Genomic DNA, 19,182 nt, shown 5'->3' with positions numbered 1-19,182 from the left:
TGGTGATCAGAGCCCCTTAGCTTCTAATGGATTATCTGGGATCTGCTGTCACTATAAGGGGAAGAAATAGTCATCGAGCAAGAAAGGGGCAAAAGTGTCACAAGAGTCATCGAGGGATTTCCTTTTTTTGTTTGTTTGTTTTGTTTTATACAGACACTCTGTTATAAAATTTCACAAACAGCTCATTAACTTCACACTTTTATCTACAGTAAATTCACGAAGAGGGGGGGAAATTATAACAGCAGACCAGCCGATCCACTGCAGAACTCAGAAGCTACATCTTAGGTTAAACGTAGAGCTATATAAATGCAGTTTCTTTTTTTTTAAAAAAAAAAAACGCAAACATTGTTCCTTTACTTACAGACAAAATGTTACATGATTGGCTGCTATGTGTATATTCAATTATGTACAAAAAGGTACAGAATTAGCAGGACTGGGGCACAAGCAGAAATCCCTTCAGGGCAAATGTAGCCAAACGAAATGCTAACTGACTGGCTTATTTTTATTTTTATTTTTAGCTTTGCTCACCACAAACAGGTGTGCCGCCCTCTCTCTCTCTCTTTTTCCTTGAAAGAAAAGTCACTGATTTCTCCCATCTACCACTTCTTCGTTCTTTCTGTGTGTTTGTTTTAATTTCATTTACAGAAAGCCTACTTATGCAATAATCAGCAAGTAGAAAAACTTCACCTGTAAATACAAAGTAGAAATGTTATTTCACAGCAAGAGGCTGCAGCATTGCTCTCTCCAGATCTCAGTGGAGAAGGTGTGCGTGTCTATTGGTGGAGGGGAAGGGTTCAAACGCCACGTTAATTCCAGATTCTGAGAAAACTGTCCCAAGATCCTGTAGCTACAGCCATGCCGTCGTCAGTCACTCCTAAGCAGCTGACTCGGTTGTCGTGACCAGCGAGAACACCTGAAAGGGTCGAAGAGCACAGTAATTAAACCAACGGCCCTCAAATGTCCCATTCACAATTCTCATGTTCTTCAATATGTGTGTATCTGTTTTCAGAAATAGGTTCTCACACAAAATGCCTTAGCCACATTACAGGGAATGGATTGAAGTACAAAAAACAACCCTACATGAGAACAGCCGATTTCAGTTGTGAAAATCGAGGCAATAGTGAAACGCTTGTGCAAATGTGTAACTTTTTTCTTTAAAAAAAAATGAAGGTTTCCCCCATCTAGTCAGGTCTGACTCTAGGGAGTGGTGCTCGTATGCCATAGTCTATATGCCGAGGCGCAGGGAATGCTGTTATCTTCCCACCGAAGTGGTACCTATTTATCTACTTGATTTTCCATGCTTTCAAACTGCTAGGTGGCCCTGAGCTGGGGCAAGTAACAGGAGCTCACCCCGCCGCATTGAGCTCGGGTAGAGCTCAGCTCAGCTATACTTAAAAGATAACTCTTCAGGAAAACGGTTAACAGTTAAGGCTTTGAGGTCAAAAACCAGGACTCATTCGCTTAACAATGAATTTGTATGCCACATACTGTAACTGACATCCCAGAGCCATGGTGGCGCAGTAGTTAGAATGCAGTACTGCAGGCTACTTCTGCTGACTGCCAGGTGGCTGCCAGCAGTTCGATTCTCACCGACTCAAGGTTGATTCAGTCTTCCATCTTTTTCCAAGGTCGGTAAAAATGAGGACCCAGATTGTTGGGGTCAATATGCTGACTTTGTAAACCGAGGACTGTAAAGCACTATGAAGTGGTATAGAAGTGCTACTGCTATTGCTATCCCATGGAACAGTAACAATAGAAAAGTTAACACACTTAAATCTTCCGGCTCCTATTAACCTTATAGCTTTAACTCACCTGCACGTTCACCCTTCAGGGTATCCCAAACATTGCAGTTGAAATCGTCGTAGCCCGCCAAAAAGAGACGTCCGCTCTTTGAGAAAGCTACAGAAGTAATCCCGCAGATGATGTTGTCATGAGAATACAACATGAGCTCCTGGTCTGCACGAAGATCAAAGAGTCGACAGGTGGCATCATCTGAACCAGTGGCAAAGGCATGGCCGCTTGGGAAGAACTGTGAAATGCAACAAGAATATGAAAAATGCAGACGGGGGGCGGGGGAAGAGGAAGATAGCAGGGAGAGGGAAAGAGGTTGGCTCTGGAATGCTAACATTCGAAATTCACTATTAAATTCTCTGCACTCAAAATAATACCGTTTGCCCCAAAATATGACATCCCCTGATAATAAGCCCAATCGGGCTTTTGAGCACATGGCAATAAGGCCAAGAGCTGATTTCAAGGTTCAAAAAAAAAAAAAAAATTAAATAAATAAATAAAAAAAAAATAAGACAGGGTCTTATTTTCGGGGAAACACAATATTAGAACAGCATCTTGTGTGATACTTGAAGCTTTACATTTGCCTGAATTCTTAATATACTTAAAACATTTGCCAAGTTCTTTTTCCTTCATCCACAAAGCAAGAGAGTTCTCAGAACAATTATCCATCTAAAACAGTGTTTCCCAATCTTGGGCACTTGAAGCTGTGTGGACTTCAACTCCCAGAATTCCCCAGCCAGAAAGGAATTCTGGGTGTTGAAGTCCACACAGCTTCAAGTGGCCAAAGGTGAAAATCACTGCTCTAAAATTGTAAACAGTGGATGACACACGTTTGAGTTCTGCATCCAGAGACTGGCACCCCCAGAAATTCCACACACTTGTAGCTCCACTAACCCTTCTGCCCAACTAACCATCCCTGAGAAATCCTTGGCCTATGAAAAGTTGGCTTCCACAGATGAAAGAGATGAAAAGAATTTGCACACGTCTGATACACCGATGGAAAATCCAAAACCATCTAGCAGATGCTGAAGACAACTAGCTAGAACTGCGAAGAAGCATTCATATTCTCATATATTCACGAGCGCAACAGTCACTTACACAAACTGCATTAATGTCAGACACATGTCCCATGAACGACTGCCTGCACATCCCATCTCGGATGTCCCAGAGCTTGGAGGAGGCATCGCAGGCACCCGAAACAAAAGTGCTCATGTCTGGGCTTAGAGACAGACTCATGACATCACCGGTATGCCCAGTAAAGGCAGTCATCTGTTGGCCCGTCTCGATATCCCACAGAGCACTGCAAAGTGAAGTAAAAGCATTTGAATTCAGAAGCTCAAATAATTAGCTTGGGGAGCTCATTAAAAAAAAAAAGAAGAAGATCCCAGGATACTCACCAGGTAGTGTCTCCAGAACTCGTAATAATTTGGTTATCGTCTAGAAAGCGACAGCAGGACAAGTACCCTGAAAAGAGAACAGTAGCAAAATGGCTGTTTCAAATTGTAACTCAGATTAGGCCCAGAATTCCGCTTCCTTCCAGCCTTCATTAAAAACATTTTTAATACAGTACTGAACACTACAAATGTCTAAAGTCAGAGGTACGATTTCAAGATCTGGGGAAAGCTGAGTCACTGAACAGATTGGAAATGGGATGGCCCAGTGGCAGCTAACTCGAACAAACAAAAATAAAAATATTAAATTAAATTAAAATAAAATAAAATAATAAATTTAATTTAATTAAGTAATAAAATAAAAATAAAATAAAATAAAATAAAACAAAAAATTATATCTAGCTAGCTGCCTGCCATAAATGTCTATAACATTTATTATAAAGTTAATTTGCTGAATGCTTAATAATAGACATTTTTAAATTGTTTGGACAGGACGTAAAAAGCAGCAAATGCCATATGTGCAAATATTGCAAAAAGAAAAAAAAAAACCCCAAACCCAATATTCACAATAGTTATTTAACATAGAATCAAGGGACCAAATTCTATGTTAGAAAATTTATTCCTTATTCTATTTGGGAAAAAAAAAATATATTCCTTTTAAAAGCAATCCCAGAGAGGTAAAATATGCAATTATTTTTTCCCAACTTGACTCCCTTGGTTTTAGAGGGTAAGAAGAGAAAGTTTAAGGGTAATTCTAGTTTCATTACAAATGGTCAAAGAAACAAAAAGGAAAAGAAGGACAGCTGACCAGTATGGCCGGGGAGTTCTCTGCTCACTCGTACGTTGCCCTCCCGGGTCTTCAGATTGTAGATAGAACAGATGTTGTCTAATCCACCGCAAGCGACATAATTGCCAGATGGTGCATACGCACAGGTCATTACCCAGGAAGACCGCAAAGGAATAGCATGCATCTTTAAAAATAAAAGGGGGGGAGGGGGAGGAGAAGCATTATGAGGAATTGTCCTATTTGAAAATCAGATGCCAAAAACACTGGTGCAGATGATTAACTGATACTATGGGAACAACTCCCATCGCACAGGGAGCAGCAGATACAGGTAGTTCTCAAGTTACAACCATTCCATTACAGTCATAAATCGGGTCGCTCACATTTTTTTTGCAGCGGTCGTTAAGTAAACACTGCAGTTGTAAAGGAAACCAATGGCTTGCTATAGGTCGGGTGCCAAGGTTCCAACTGATGAACCCAAACCAATGCAGCACCCTTGAGACTTTCAACTTTCTCACAGAACTGTTTTCTCGAATACATCCTTTCGGCACGGATGAAAACAAAACCAGCTCTAAATATTTCCCGCGGTTTCAGTATCATTAAAGAGATAATTCCCTCCCTTCAAGGTCACAGGTCACATTGTCCAATTAGATGTTCTGGCATCTCCTTGGCAACTCCCCTCAGTCTCTGGCCAGCACCTGTTGAGATGACCTTGGTTCCCACGAGATTGTCTCTTGTTGTCGTCTGGTCTGACATTCCCCCCCCCCACCACCACCACACACACACTGTGTGGCAATCTGAGAAACGGAAAGATGGCTGAGGCAGGCCTGAACCGTTTCAGGCCTGCTACCACCAATAACCTCCCACCGGCCAGTACGCTCCCATAGAGAGGGGCTCCTCCGGGTGCCGTCACCCAACCAATGTCGACTGGCGGCCCCTAGGGGGAGAGCCTTCTCTGTGGGGGGCACCTACAATCTGGAACGAGCTCCCCCCAGAGATACGGAGGATCCCGGATCTGTGCACCTTCCGTCGCGCGCTTAAGACTTTTTTATTTCATCAAGCTGGCCTGGCCTAAATCTTCTCCCCTTTTTAAATGTAAATTTTAATTTGTTTTTAAATTAAGGGGTATTTTAAATTTGTTCAGCCAAATTATTTAATTCGTTTTTATTCTATTTTAAATTTTTGTATTTATGTGTTTTATCTTGTGGTTGTTCACCGCCCTGAGTCCTTCAGGAGTAGGGCGGTATAGAAATTTAATAAAATAAATAAATAAATAAATAAAGTTGACACCGGGTTTGCCAAAAACGAAGTAAATGCTTGTTTTCTGCAAAGCCAAAGCAAAAAGGCAGTCCCATGGTTGTAGGACACTGCAAACAGCTACAAATGTGGGCTGGTTGCCAAGTGCCAGACCCTCAGAACTTTGAATTCAGGTCGTAAGTACCCTTCAAAGGGAGGTCCAGCCTAACTCTGAAGGAGGACTGATTTTTTTTTAAGTTGAGGACTAGCTGTAATGAACTGAACCTTTGCTCTCAATAATATGTGGGCAGCGGCATTACAAAATCAACGCAGAACTTTCCTTTAAAATGTTAATATTCCAGCCGTTTTCAAAAGGAGCTTTGATCCGCTCCGAGCTAAGCAAGTTTATCCAGTAGTGAAATTCAAATTTTTTACTACAGGTTCTGGGGCTGTGGTGTGGCTTGGTGGGCGTGGCAGGAGAAGGATACTGCAAAATCTCCATTCCCACCTCACTCCTGGGGGAAAGATATTGCAAAATTTCCATTCCCACCCCATTCCAGGGAAAGGATACTGCAAAATCCTCATTCCCGCCCTACTCTTGGGGGAAGGATATTGCAATATTCCCATTCCTTTGCCATTCTGGGGCCAGCCAGAGGTGGCATTTGCCGGTTCTCCGAACTACTCAAAATTTCCACTACCGGTTCTCCAGAACCTGTCAGAACCTGCTGGATTTCACTCCCGAGTTTATCCTTTTTGTAGCAGGTTGTCACAATGGCATTGAACAAATAGTACAACAGTTTAATGGGTTAAAAATACTACCTGACATTGCAACCAGTTTTAAAGAGGACAAACCATACGTTTTGCAAATAGCAAACTCTCCAATGGCAAAATTACCTATCTTTTTGAAAATAACGTCCAGTGCTTTCTAATATAAGAATAGTGAATTAATCTCATACTATCCCAGACTCTTCAAATGAGTATACGAAAGAAGAAAAAAAAACTGGAATTACTGGCTAATTGTGCCATGAGAATGACCTCCCTCCCCAGGACTTGTCTCAATCCCACTTAATTTGCAACATCCCAGGTCTCCTTTTACTAGCTCCGGAGAGGATAAAAAAAGGTGCATATTTGCATTTGAAGTGACACTGAATGGTTCAGTTGAAAATATTTTAAGAGATTATAGGGCACAACTATTACTGCCCGCTATCAAATGAATACCAAGGTAGCTGTTTAGAACAGTAGTTCTTTTGCTTTCCAACGTGAACAACTTAACACCTCAAAGCACTTCGATATACTGTTCAACAAACATCAAGCAGTTTGTACAGTAAAACCTCTGGCCACAAATGCTTCTGACCATGACCAAATTGGGTTCCGACCAAAAAATTCACAAAATTTTTGAATCTGGTCATGAACACATACTCGGGTGGCAATCAAACATGGCCGCAGCCAATTTCCCCTTCCACACCATTGGTTGAACGAGACTTTCGTTCCCATTACTAGGAAATATTTTTCCGACAATCCTCGGAAATTAGGTTCAGGTCACAACCAAATCAGGTTGTGACCAAACTTATGGAACAAATTATGATCATGACCAGAGGTTCTACCAAACACCAAAGTGTTTGAGCCAGAATTTTTAAGATTAATGAAACAGAATATTCTATGACATGCTTGAGAAAACAACAGACTTATACTTCCAAACACAGAAAAAAATAAGAAGAAGACAAAGAGATCATATTGAAACCTGAAAACCATCAAGAAATAACAGAGCCAATAAAGAGGTTTGGATGGGGGACAGAAGAAAAAAAAAATTAAAAAAAATGAGCAGTGGAATCTAAAAATAAAGCCCATCAGCAAGAGACACATAAAATGTTCAAACTGAGTATATTAAAAAAATAATAATAACTGTACCTTGTTTGTTGTATAACTATCCCAAATAATTAATTTTCCATCTTGGGAAGCACTCACTAGTAACCTAAAGATAACAATAAAATAAAACGAAGAAAAACACAAACAAAATATGTATTAATATGTTAACCTTGTATCTTCCTCTTCGTGGTTTCAGAATCGAAAGTTCAAAGGCAAATTCCTGTGCATTCACTAAGACCCCAATTTCCCTTTCTTCAACTTGTGAACCACACAGCTTAGGGCACAAGCAAAAGATATTAGGGCCACATGTTGAAAAGCTTAGTTCTATGAAATCCTAGTCAATTCTTCCCCAACCTGATGCTAAACATCACGGCATGGGTCCAGGTTAGCTGAAGAACTGTCTCATCTTGTCCCACCCAAGCTGGCATAAGGGGCTTGTTGCAGAATTTATTTGTTTGTTTGCTTGACTGACTTCTATACCGCCCTTCTCCCGAAGGACTCAGGGCGGTGTACAGCCATATTAAAACACATAGAATTACAAAATTTAAAACCAATTAAGATCAAATATATAAAATGGCTCAAAAATTTAAAACATTTAAAACATACACACACCCCTTAAAAATTCATATTAGGCCAGTTCGGCTTGCTGGAACAAAAGAGTCTTCAGGGCGCAGCGAAAGGTGTGCAGGTCGAGGCTAAGACGAAGCTCTAGGGGGAGCTCATTCCAGAGAGCCGGTGCCCCCACAGAGAAGGCTCTCCCCCTGGGTGTCACCAGTCAACATTGTTTGGCCAACGGCACCCTGAGGAGCCCCTCTCTGTGGGAGCGTATTGGCCGGTGGGAGACTGTTGGTGGCAGAAGGTGGTCTCGTATATACCCCGGTCCTAAGCCATTCAGCTAGCGGAGTCAAGGAGAAGAGCCTCTTCTGCCGTGGCTCCTGGCTCCTGGAACATTGTGACATCTCAGGTGAAATCCGTACCTACCCTTTTGGCCTTCTGAAAAGGGCTGAAGATTTGGCTCTGCCAACTGGCGTGAAGCTCCAATGAGGCCATGTCAGAGATAAAACCCCACCTTCTCCCTATATGCACCTTCCCACCTTTATCAATTTTAAAGCACTTTTAGTATTCCTCTCTATTGTTTTAATGTTTTTATTGATTGTAAACCACCTAGAATCGCCTCTAGGTGAGACGGGCAGCACATAAATTCAATAAAACAAATAAATGACATATTGGCTTCGAGTCATAATCCAACCAAACTGAAGGACACCATGTTGAAGCTGCTGGTGTACAAGATTAAAACCCAGATAAACTGACAATTAAGATGAGGAATCAGGTAGACCAGGGGTGGGCTGCTGGGGGTTCGCAGGGATTCGGGAGAACCTCTAGCTAAGATTCTGGGCAGTTCGGAGAACCCCCAAATCCCACTCCTGGCTGGCCCCACCCATCCCTCCCCTCCCCTGAATCCCCATGCAGCCCATTTTGGATGTAGGTAAATGCAGGATGCGCACGGAGGCTCAGGTAGGGCGAAAAATGGGAAAGCCGGAAACGAGGCCTCCAGAGCCTGGGGAGGCTGTTTTTGCCCGCCTGGAGGCTCGAGGAAAGACTTCTGATCACAAGAAGGGCAAAAATGACCCCCCCCCCCACCCATGGTGCAGGAGGCACACTAGGCCACACCCACCATGGCCACGCCCACCCAGCAACGGGCAGAAAACCCTTTGCTAAAATTTTTGAAGCCCATCCCTGACTGGTAGACCCTCTAATATTGTACACTGTTAGTGAAGAATGGACAGCCCAAAATAAGATAAATAGGTACATCCTATTCACTGCAACAGTATAATGTGCGTGCTTCCTCCTTTTATTTTATTCAGTTACCTGGAAAAACGGAAGCAAGTTCAGGTTGCATAAGCTTAGTTTCCTTTATCACTATTACTGTTTTGAGGAAAGGAATTTTATTTATTTATATTAAATTTAAATGAGTAGTTTCCCAGGAAATGACTGAGGCTGTTCCATCTACATAAAATTTCCCATCTATTTTGTTATGGGATTCTAAAATATGCAGGAAAACCCCGAACAATAAAACTTCTCAATATATACAGCTTAATTCTTAAAAATAAGGAACAAATTGTTTCCTATCTGCTTAAAATAAGGAATTATTGCTATAAATTTCTAATGTTCCATTTTAAATGCTAATCTTCTAAATACTGCTTCAGTTCACAAAATAAGTTACTGTAAATACATATGCATGTTCTTTTTTTTTTAAAATAAAAAGCTATTTGGGGAACAGAAATATAATATTTATTTTTAAACACTGAAATCTAACATCTCGGAGTCAAACCTGAAATACAGCAAATCTGTCTTCAAATTACTGGGTTTAAGAGGGTTCTTTACAGCTTTGAATATGTTCCCAAGAATCTAAATTTATTTTTGCTTAGAGAATTTTGTTTCCATATTAATAGACTGCTTTTTTTCCAATGTTACTGTTCATATGGCCAAGAAACAAGTAAAGAATTGAGGTATTCGAACTATGGTGCTGGAGAAGACTCTTGTGAGTCCCTTGGACTGCAAGGCGATCAAACCAGTCAGTCCTAGAGGAGAACAATCCTGAATGCTCTTTAGAAGGCCAGATCCTGAAGATGAAACTCAAATACTTTGGCCACCTAATGAGAAGGAAGGACACTGGAGAAGAGCTTAATGCTGGGAAAGATTGATGGCAAAAGAAGAATGGGACAACAGAGAATGAGGTGGCTGGATGGAGTCACTAAAGCAGTAGGTGTGAGCTTAAATGGACTCCAGAGGATGGTAGAGGACAGGAAGGCCTGGAGGAATGTTGTCCATGGGGTCGCAATGGGTCGGACACAACTTCGCAACTAACAACAACAACAAAAACGATTTGTACAAACCTTGAATCAGATCCCCAATGCATAGCATAAATTTTGGCTAAATGACCTCTCAAGGTACGCCTTGTACGCATCTGGATTCGACCCACGGAGTCAAGACTTGTGGTGATCTGAGAAAAGAGAAAGGACACTTTTCAAAACCTTCTCCTGGACTGCATAAGAATATATGACAACCGAGTATAAGAAACAACTTAATAGTATACAATGCTAAGTCATTTCTTATATTTGTCATGTACCATTTCTTTATTTGAAAAGTCTGCTGATGCTAACCTATGGTATAAGTTTGGGATTTTGCATAACATACAAACCCATTCTTTGTGACTTGGTATAATATTCAAATCTGGCCAATTACAGATGGCTCCACAAACCATGATTTTAAAAATAGAGCTTGATGTACTCGAATGGAACTAAGCTTGAGCAAATGATTACAGTCCAAGAAGCCATGACTGCTATTTTGATTTACTGATTTCTTTTCTCAAGCCCCTTTAAACTATTGTGGAAACGTACTAGCAGGTTTTAGACTAGAGTCAATGCCGAAGAGCGATCAAAACCATTGTCTTTTTCCTGGCCAAGGAAAAGGGGCATAAGACAAGGAACTTCTGCTAAACTGCAGACTCTGCGCATCCATTTTAAACACTGTAACTGTCTTAGCTCCTTAGGAAAACAGAGCAGGAAGGAAAATTAAATGGCAACCCACCTGAGCAAGAGTTGTGTCGCTACATGCTTTTCTTGCATCCTTTAAAAGAAAATTTAAAGGATTACTTTACATAACAATGGCTGGAACGGGTTTTGCATCCTTACCAAATTAGTGCATTTATTAAGGGAGACAGAGAGATTCATTCTGCCAGGCTAGATCTGGCAAGGAGCAAGGCATTAGGCAAAAGGTTCATATACAGAACACTCCCTGGCTGGAAATACCACAAAAAGGATGCATTAAGATTTCAGATCCATCCAATTGGGCTCTTTGAAAGAGGGCCAGCACTGTGCCCTGAAGTCTTTCAAGACTCCTTCATCCATCCGGTGACAATGTCGGTAAAGGAAAGGTGGTATATGGAGAAAACTGCACAGGGGCAGATAAAAATCTCTTCACAAAAAGATCTTCCTGGGTTACCATGAAGTCTGTTAGAAAGACATCTTACTCTGATTTGATTCCGGAGCTGTTCTGCCTCCTGCCGTAATTGTTCCAGTTCACTCATTCTCTTGAATGGGTCTCTTCTCGCCTCTTAGAGTACAAGTGATGAGAAATCTGTTAAAAACAATTTACAAGAAACCACTTGAATCATGTGGCTGTAATTAACAACATCAACATTTAGACATTTACAGTTATCCCATTATTATTGCATTCTCCTCGGCCTACATGTAAGCCCCCAAGTGTCTGGAGTGGAGACTCAGGGTTTTTCCAAAAGGTGCAGCATAACTAGGCGTTAACGATAGGCAATGGCAACATTATAAAACATATGGGATTAAGTCATATTAATTGCATTTAATTCATTTAAATGTATTTTAATTTAAATTTTTCTGGGCCCCACCAATTTGTCTTTCCCTCCCCTAGTTTTGTAGTGTGAACTCAGCACATTAACAGCTTGAAAAAAAACATGCACTCTGATAATCTTACCAAAATACTACACTATGGAACACATTTAAATGGCTTAAACTCTCTCTCTCTCTCTCTCTCTCTCTCTCTCTCTCTCTCTGTGTGTGTGTGTGTGTGTGTGTGTGTGTGTGTAGTCTCAGCATCATCCCTATAAAAGAAATATAGGCCCTCAGTTACAATGGGGGGGGGGCACAGGGATAGAAACTTAGATGAACAGAAAATCTTAACTACCTCCATGTTTATTTTTTTTTATTTATTTATTTTAATTTGATTTATATGCCGTCCTTCTCCGAAGACTCAGGGCGGCTTACAATGTGCTCAGCAATAGCCTTCATCCTTTTGTATATTTATACAAAGTCAGTTTATTGCCCCCACAAACTGGGTCCTCATTTCACCTACCTTAGAAAGGATGGAAGGCTGAGTCAACCTTGAGCCTTGGCGAGATTCGAACCCTGCAGTAATTGCAGGCAGCTGGTCTTAAGCAGCTTAATAACAGGGTGCCTCAAACCCTTGTACTACCAAGGCTCTTGGTACCTCAGTGTGCTAATTTTAATGCAGGGCAACATTTCAGAAAGGATGAGAATAAAGGGTAATACAAAAAAAACAATTTCCTCCTTACTTTTAAAGAAAGTATTTGAAATATTTTCAGATTAAAAAAAATAATAATATGACTAACTGGAGAGATGCCCACTGTGGGGGACTTGACTGATACTTAAAAGATTATCTGAGACTACCTGAGATTACTCTGAAACTACCTAAAGGCATGTCTCAGAGCACAGGTGTCAAACTTGTGGCATCACATTACCATCATGTGACAATTCGTGATATTTTTTCCCCTTCGCGGAGCGGGGTGGGCATGGCCTGTGCGTGATGCATCCAGCCTGCAAGCCGTCAGTTTGATACCCCTGTCTTAGAGTAAGTGAATGAGGAATATTCATACGGTGATCAATGCAGATAAATTTTGCTTATTGACTGCTTGAGTAACAATCATTCAAAGTTATGACGGTATTGGAAAAGTAACATTGCGAGCAAGGGCCACATTTACAACTTTCACAGCATTTCTCACAGTCACATGATCACTATTAGTTAGTGTCAGGGTGGATTTGATTTAAATCGAGTTGATTTAAATCACAATTTAAATCGTGACTTAAATCACAATTTAAATCGTGACTTAAATCACTAGTAAAAAGGCTTGATTTAAATCAACTCGATTTAAATCATAATTTTTAAAGAGCAACTGTCATCTCTGCTACTCCTTTGACCCACTGTTGACTCACCGATAGTCCCAGTGTTGCAGAATATACAGCCTCATGCTACATAACACAGCTCCGTTTCATGCTCAATAAACTAAATCATTTATGTATCTTAAATAGAAAACTATCTTAAGATAGATTTTTACCCCAAAAGTTTTTTATTAAAATAAATTCGATAAAAATTAAAAAAAAATCCGATTTAAATCAAAAAAATCTGACTTTTTTTTTATTTTTTTTAAAAAAATCATTGATTTTTATCCACCCTGGTTAGTGTGCACGTTGTCCTGTGCCTGACCCATTTTTCCCCCCTACCTACCGACCCACAGAGTGGAGAGATTGACTACACAAGCGATCTCTTCCTGAATTGTTTTTATACCCAGTGCAGCACTTCCCCAAAACCTCCAGCTCAGGAACTGACAAGACAGGCATTGGGAATGGTTTAGGATAGAGTGTATGTACACACACACATTCTATTTGTGTTGGGTGTGAGAAGCTGGTGTCGTGGAGGTTGGTAGTTTGGAAGTTCAGAGCAGGGCAACCTCTTTGAGATAATCTCCAGGAAAATCAAAGCAAGTTGTCTGACCACTTGGTGGAGATGGAAATGTGGCTGGATTTGTGGGCTTGAACATGCTACTTTTGACTGGAATTGCAGTAGAGCAGGGGTGTCAAACTCAAGGCCCGAGGGCCAGATCCGGCCACCCTGGAAACAGTGAAGGACTGGCCTGCGGTGCCTCTGCCAGCGAAAACTCTCCCGAGCTCTGCTTTTGCTGGCAGAGGGGTGCAGGAGGCCATCGGAGCCGAAAACAGAACTCAGGAGCCTGTTTTCTCTGGCACTACAGGCGCCCGACATGAGTAACGTTGAGCTGGCCACGCCCACTCTGCCCACTCCGCCTCCCCAAGGTCAAACACAACCCTAATGCGGCCCTCAATGAAATTAAGTTTGACACCCCTGCAGTAGAGGCTTCAAGCAAACTGCAGGCACATCACTAACCAGCTGTTTAGCGGTGGCTAAGGGCTTTTTATCATGCATTGTGGACTTATAAAAAAAAGAAAAGAAAATACTGAATGCAAAGTCATGCAATAATGCAAAAGACACTGCAAACTACCATGATGAAATCAGAATCGTTTTGTGAATGTTGAGCCAGAAAAGAAATATGAAAAATTAATATTGTATAAGTAATTGTAACAAGATTATTATATGCACAAAGAGGGGACAGCAATTCAATCACCACAGTGGAAGACTGAGTTATAAAATTGACTGAACTTGTAGAAATGGGGAAGTTGACCAGTTTGGTCAGAGGAAAAAAGTGACTTATGGGCTTCTATGGACTTTTTCTTGAAAGACTGAATTTACAATTTCTGGATTTGGGGATTAAAAAGGATCAAAAAAGAAAGTGAACATGTGAAGTGTTAATACCACTCTATAATGCCTTGGTAAGGCTATGCTTGGAATACTCCCATGTAACACCGCTCCTGCGTGAGCTGCATTGGCTCCCGGTGGTCTTCCGGGTGCGCTTCAAGGTGTTGGTTATCACCTTTAAAGCGCTCCATGGCATAGGACCTGGATACCTTCAAGACCGCCTGCTGCCACCGACAACCTCCCATCGACCCGTGCGCTCCCACAGAGAGGGCCTCCTCGGGGTGCCATCAGCCAAACAATGCAGGCTGGTGACCCCCAGGGGGAGGGCCTTCTCTGGGGGGGCACCTACCCTCTGGAATCAGTTGCCCCCAGAGATAAAGAGAATCCAGGACCTCAGTGCCTTCCGCCGTGCCCTTAAAACCTTCCTTTTCCAACAAGCCGGGCTGGCCTAATTCTTTTTAAATGTTTTTAATTGTTTTGTTTATCGTTTTAATTAATGGGGCCAAATTTATATATATTTTTAACTGTATTTTAATATTTGTATTTGATGTTTTTACTTGGCTGTTCACCGCCCTGAGTCCTCAGGGAGAAGGGCGGTATACAAATTCAAAATAAAATAAAAAATAAAAAAATAAATACTGCATCCAGTTTTGGTTGCCACACTGTAAAAAAATGTTGAGACAAGAGTGCAGAGAAAGATGATTAGGGGACTGGAGGCTAAAACATATAAAGAACAGTTGCTGGAATTGGGTATTTCTAGTTTAATGAACAGAAGGACTAGGGGAGACATGATAGCAGTGTTCCAATATCTCAGGGGCTGCCACAAAGAAGAGGGAGTCAAGCTATTCTCCAAATCACCTGAGGGCAGGACCAGAAGCAATGGGTGGAAACCAATCAAGGAGAGAAGCAACTTAAAACTAAGGAGAAATTTCCTGACAGTTAGAACAATTAATCAGTGGAACAACCTGGTGAAACCTACAAAACACTGGAAGTTTTAATTTAAAATACTAGAAGGCCGGGAAATATTAATAGGACTAGCCCTTTATTGCAAGGAACTTTTCACCAATATGTCCCACTTTTGTTATGAAAGCTAGCTGGGTGACTTTGGGCCAGTCACTCTCCCCCACCCCAATCCACCTCATAAGGCTGTTGTTGTGGGGGAAAATGGAAGAGGAAGGTGTGATGGATCGGTTTGCCACCTTGAGCGATTTGTAAAAACAATAACATAAACTGCAGCATGGTCGTATAGTTCACAAGATCAAGCTTTTATCCAAAACTCCTATGCTATTGGCAGCATCATACAAACTCAATTCCCTGCTTTTGATCCTGCAGCTGCTTTTCCAGCCTCTGTGCCATAACAATAAAACCTACATAGTTCGGCATCTTTGACCAAATACCATATTATCCACCCAGAGTCACTAGATACAAGATAGATGGGAAATAAATTTTATAAATAAAAATTTAAAAAAATACTATGCCCACCATTTTGGGCATATTCTCTGAGCTCCACTCCAAATGTTTCCCACCTCCAACCCTAATCTTTAAGAAATCCATAGCAATGTTGAAAGAAAAAAAGATAAGGTTGCCCCTTGGTCAAACTTCAAACCTGATGATTGCATCTGGATATTATGGAGATGAGGGTGCCAGTACTTTCTTCTGAAATATTTTATGACTGGAATTGGCCTGGAAACTACTGCAGTATTCTCAGATGATCCTCCATATATGTATTAAGCCTGGTTCTCCTTAAACGATTGTTAATTTTAATTAGTAATTAGAGAAATGTTAAATGCTCACTAAGCAACTTTGGGCCAGTTGCTTTCTCTGTTCCTCAGTTCCTTCACAAAAAAGACCACAGAAAAACCACGGATTAAAATTATCCACATTAAGACGACACGTTGCTATGATCTGGTACTTGCAATGAAGTTTAAACCAACTTTTGCTTCTGCATAAAGAGATCTATATTATTCCACCCCCCCAAAAAAAAAACATTCAGAGACACAGCAAGTTATTTCAACATTAGTCACGGCAAATACGAATATATACATTTATAAAATGCTTTTTGAAGTTAAAGTATCTAGCTACGTGCATAGTTTTACTATCCAGCAATACGTTTTTAAAGACATTCTTTGCTGATCAGCAGAGACCGAGTCTCTTCTTCCCATCTTGGACTTCTGAAACAATGAAAGTCCCTGGATAGCCTTTAGAAACTGAAATATTTCTCCCCATGCTATAGAACAAAGCAGGGGTCTCCAACATTGGCAACTTTAAGACTTACACACTTCAACTCCCAGAATTCCTCAGCCAGCAAAGCAAAGCTGGCTGAGGGATTCTGGGAGTTGAAATCCACAAGTCTTAAAAGTTGCCAAGGTTGGAGACCCCTGGAACAAAGGATTCTACCACCTTCCAGCTGTTATCCAGACCAAGGGCAATTCTAACATTCATCCATTCTTGAGGTATAATTTAAATTTGTAGAAGAATTAGGTTCTCAAGACTCACTCAGTCTTCTTGATGCCTTACAATTAGACATCTATTTAAAAAAAGAGAGTCTTATTTACAGGTCGCTTGAAGTTGCAACACTTACCATTAACCACAGCTAGCTGTTTTGTTTTAATTCAAAGGATCAGGCTGAAAACACCTAACCAAAAGCTACATCCCCACTTTGCTATGAATGTTTACCCTTGGTAAGGATGGCTGCCTAGATTACAAGTGCCTGAAGCTTCACGTCACTATTGCTTCTCATTTGGAAAATGTCAAGAGAAATCTTCTACTGTTTGGCAAAGCCTTTGTTTCTCCAAAAATAAATACAGGAAACAGGCCTAGGTGTGTCCTTGATCTTTAAGGTTGAAGATATTGTGCACATTTTCAAAAGGGCTGTGCAGCACCGTGCCTCCACTGCAGCTAGACAACAAAACACAGGAAGCTCCGGCCCAGAAGGCGAGGTTCAACCTAGAGCCTGACTCCCAATTCAGCTCCAGCAACTTCAGTGGCTCCCAATGTTTGAGTGCAAAACCAAACCACCCTTAAAAAAAAAACATCTTACGTTTTACATCCTTTCATCTACAGTGGGAGAAGTTACTAGCAACTATAACCATATGGTAACAGGTTTCGGGCTATGTGGTACCTCGGTACTCATCCTTAATTGGTTCCGGGAGGCACAAGGAGTACCAAAAATGATGAGTGCCAAGCAAATTTGTCCCATAAGGAATAATGTAGTGAGTCACAAAGCAGCCGACATTGACAACTTCTACCGTGTTTCGCTAAAAATAAGACCCTGTCTTATATTTTTTTGAACCCTGAAATAAGTGCTTGGCCTTATTTTCGGGGAGGTCTTATTGTTTTGGGGTGAGTGGAGTAAGACGGGACTCCTCTTGCCGTCTTACCTGATTTCCAGCTCTGTCTCCCTAACCCTATCCAGAGGAAACGGTGGGGACCGGCTGCACATGTGTTTAAATATTTTCGGGGAGGTCTTATTTGGGGGGGAGGTCTTATTTTCAGAGGAGGGTTTATTTTTTTGGGGGGGAAGGTCTTATTTTGGGGGGAGGTCTTATTTTCGGAAAAACGTGGTAATTTATGCATTGAGTACCAAACAAACGATGAGAACCGGGACAAATTTTTCACGTCAAGATGCGCTGAGTACCAAATTCGATGAGTTTCAAAACAGTTGAGTACCAAGGCACCGCTATACAAGTGAATACTCTTTTTTTCAAGTAGCCTTTAAATTGCGGATCTAGTCATACTAAAGATCGTGAGAATTCAGTGGAACTCCATATCTTGGCTCAGAAATAGAGGACAATGGCATCTACTCGTAGGGTAGCAATCCATAAGATATTTTCCAGCCAATTTTGTCTCTCTTGGAAGCCCCCAAGCATTGCTGTCACAGATACAATGCCAAAAACCACAGCTTTTGGCAAGTTCTTTTCATATCCTATCCCAAGACATTGTGATAAAGCAAAGCTATTCCTTGGCTCAAAATAATGACATTCCTCCTGCTGCAACCATTTTTCATACATGGATTATTCAGGAAAGGACGTATTCATTTCTTCCGTATTCAAAGCCCCCAAATTCCTGGCCCTTCAAACCTCTTTGGAAAGAGACACATTTGGAGGACTCTTAGTTTGGATAAATACTGAACTTACAATAAGTAGCCTATTTCAAGAAACAGTAGATGATTATTATTATTATTATTATTATTATTATTATTATTATTATTATTATTATTATTATTATATTTCTATACTGCCTTTCTCCTGTAGGACTCAAGGCAGTGTACAGTCAAGAAAAATATAGATACACAAACATCATAAAATTGCTAATTAAAATTATTACTTAGTTTGGTCAATTAAATAAAACCCAGAATTAGATAACATTTAAAAAATCATTCACATGTTCATGTTTAGCCCCGCCTGTTGGAACATCAGGGTCTTGAGGGCACGGCAGAAAGCACGGAGATCAGGGATATTCCGTATCTCCGGGGGCAGTTCATTCCAAAGGGTTGGAGCCCTCACAGAGAAGGCCCTCCCCCTGGGAGTCGCCAGTCAGCATAATTTGACTGACGGTACCCTGAGTAGTCCCTCCCTGTGAGAACGAACTGGTCGGTGGGAGGCTATTGGTGGCAAAAGACGGTCTCGTAGGTACCCAGGTCCTAAGCCATGGAGCGCTTTAAAGGTGATAACTAACACCTTGAATCGCACCCGGAAGACCACCGGGAGCCAGTGCAGCTCACGTAGGAGAGGTGTTACATGGGCGTAACGAGCTGCGCCCATAATCACCCGCGCGGCTACGTTCTGGACCAGTTGGAGCCTCCGGGTGCTTTTCAAGGGGAGCCCCATGTAGAGAGCATTACAGTAGTCCATACGGGAGGTAACTAGGGCATGAGTGACCGTGCCAAGGCGTCCCGATCCAAAAAGGGACGCAACTGGCGGATAAGGCGAACCTGATAAAAGGCACCCCTGGCCACGGCCGTCAAATGATCTTCTAAAGATAGCCGTGAATCCAGGAGGACACCCAAGTTGC

The 19,182-nt window shown here is 41.4% G+C and overlaps 1 protein-coding gene across 1 annotated transcript in view; it reads right to left on the bottom strand.

Moving 5' to 3' along the window:
- Window positions 1-729: 729 nt before the first annotated feature.
- The window catches only part of GNB4 (G protein subunit beta 4), a 42,275-nt gene continuing 23,822 nt past the window's right edge, over window positions 730-19,182 (bottom strand). The window contains exons 2-10 of the mRNA XM_070946404.1: window positions 11,102-11,208; window positions 10,660-10,698; window positions 9,966-10,072; window positions 7,111-7,174; window positions 3,991-4,153; window positions 3,189-3,255; window positions 2,890-3,091; window positions 1,813-2,029; window positions 730-913 (exon numbers count right to left, since the gene is read on the bottom strand). Coding sequence (XP_070802505.1) covers window positions 807-913; window positions 1,813-2,029; window positions 2,890-3,091; window positions 3,189-3,255; window positions 3,991-4,153; window positions 7,111-7,174; window positions 9,966-10,072; window positions 10,660-10,698; window positions 11,102-11,158 — 1,023 coding nt within the window. The 5' untranslated portion in view covers window positions 11,159-11,208 and the 3' untranslated portion in view covers window positions 730-806. The remainder of the gene's footprint in view (window positions 914-1,812; window positions 2,030-2,889; window positions 3,092-3,188; window positions 3,256-3,990; window positions 4,154-7,110; window positions 7,175-9,965; window positions 10,073-10,659; window positions 10,699-11,101; window positions 11,209-19,182) is intronic.

Source organism: Pituophis catenifer, unplaced genomic scaffold, assembly GCF_029215685.1.
Source record: "Pituophis catenifer annectens isolate HBS135680 unplaced genomic scaffold, rPitCat1.0.hap2 SCAF_6, whole genome shotgun sequence".
Lineage (NCBI taxonomy): Eukaryota > Metazoa > Chordata > Lepidosauria > Squamata > Colubridae > Pituophis > Pituophis catenifer.
The sequence above is the reverse complement of the archived record's forward strand: the minus strand, read 5'-3'. Positions and strand labels throughout refer to the sequence as shown.